Source organism: Wasmannia auropunctata, unplaced genomic scaffold (genome assembly GCF_000956235.1).
Source record: "Wasmannia auropunctata unplaced genomic scaffold, wasmannia.A_1.0 LD265266.1, whole genome shotgun sequence".
In the NCBI taxonomy this organism is placed as follows: Eukaryota; Metazoa; Arthropoda; class Insecta; order Hymenoptera; family Formicidae; genus Wasmannia; species Wasmannia auropunctata.
Window position 1 is genome coordinate 1 of NW_012097624.1, and position 1,368 is coordinate 1,368.

Below are 1,368 nucleotides of genomic sequence, written 5' to 3' on the forward strand. Positions count from 1 at the left end.
ATTATTTCTAAATTATACATTTTGATTTTCTTGAATTTCCACAAAAAGGCTAGCTTTAGCATATTATTGTTGTGAACCGCTTTCAATAGTGGCAGTCAAATTTCATGATTTATTTTCATCAGGTCCGCTTTCTTCTGGTTCTGTAATGATGAACGCGGTAAGGTCAAAATGCTGAATCCTGAATATGGCGTAGGTGATATAGCTAAGGAATTAGGCAAGAAATGGTCGGACGCAGATCCCGAAACCAAATCCAAATACGAGGCTATGGCAGAGAAGGACAAGGCTCGATATGAAAGGGTAACGTGTCTAAATTTAGCACAACTTTACGCTTTTAACCATTAAGACTTCTAACTGGCCTCGTAACTGCAACTATATGCAACATCAAAAACTAAAAGTCATGAATTATCTTATATCAGAATATATATATTAATCTTTTTTTCTATACATCTCTTGAATCATCTTTGTTTATGAGTTTGAACAAATTTATAAGATGAATACTCAAACGCTTTTGAAGCAAAGATAAGACACCCTTTTTTCCCCTCGCAGGAAATGACCGCGTACAAAAAGAAAATGCAAAACGACGGTGCTCCGATGGTGGGAGGAGTGCAGGCGAACCAAACTGTAATAAAAAGCGACAGCGAAGAGGAGTGGAAGGAAGGAGACGACGAATAGCGGATGCACGTCGAAATTTCTTCATCTATCACCCCGTGTCCTTCATCCTGAAAGCATACCTCACCTACTGTACGTACCATTGACCTTAGCGTGAGCGTACTTACACCACCATTACTAGGAGAACAAAGCAACTAACCACCAAGCAACCTACCAATCAACCAAGCTCTTCAACAAATCCCCACCAATCTCTCCTAATTCTTTCCCCGATTATTTACGATAATGATAAAGTAATCCGCGCTAATTATGGTAATTATTTTAAAAGGAAAAACTGGTATGCGTGAGTGGTGCGCGAGCATGAGCGAGCGAGGATCATTGTGTGAGTGAACATTTGTACTTTAACATATTGATAGTAACGATCATGTAAAGCGGCTAGTAGGATAGCGGAAGATAATGAAAGAAAAAAAGAAATCAGAATCATGAGTAAAAAAGCAAAAGCGGAAGAGATAAGGCGGCGGCGCCAAAGTGCCCGATACTTTCTCTATCCGGATGGAAGGCGCAGGGGCTCAATCATTGTTGACTTTTTGCCCGTCGACGCTATATTACGAGCTATGTAGCTTAGTTTACTAATGACGAAACGCCGCGATAATGACGGCCCCGTTAGCGCGGGGATCGGAGATGTTAATTCCTTTTATCGTGTCCTTTCGGATTTTTTTTATCCGAAACATGCGGAGATCGTCCTCTTTATCTTTTTTTTCA

At 40.4% G+C, this 1,368-nt stretch overlaps 1 protein-coding gene across 1 annotated transcript; it reads left to right on the forward strand.

The window, feature by feature from the left end:
- Positions 1-97: 97 nt before the first annotated feature.
- LOC105462357 (high mobility group protein DSP1-like) lies at positions 98-1,301 on the forward strand. The gene is made up of 2 exons (XM_011708879.1): positions 98-297; positions 547-1,301. The coding sequence occupies exons 1-2, from the start codon at positions 169-171 to the stop codon at positions 670-672; spliced, it is 255 nt and encodes an 84-aa protein (XP_011707181.1). The 5' UTR covers positions 98-168; the 3' UTR covers positions 673-1,301.
- The last annotated feature ends 67 nt before the right edge of the window (positions 1,302-1,368 follow it).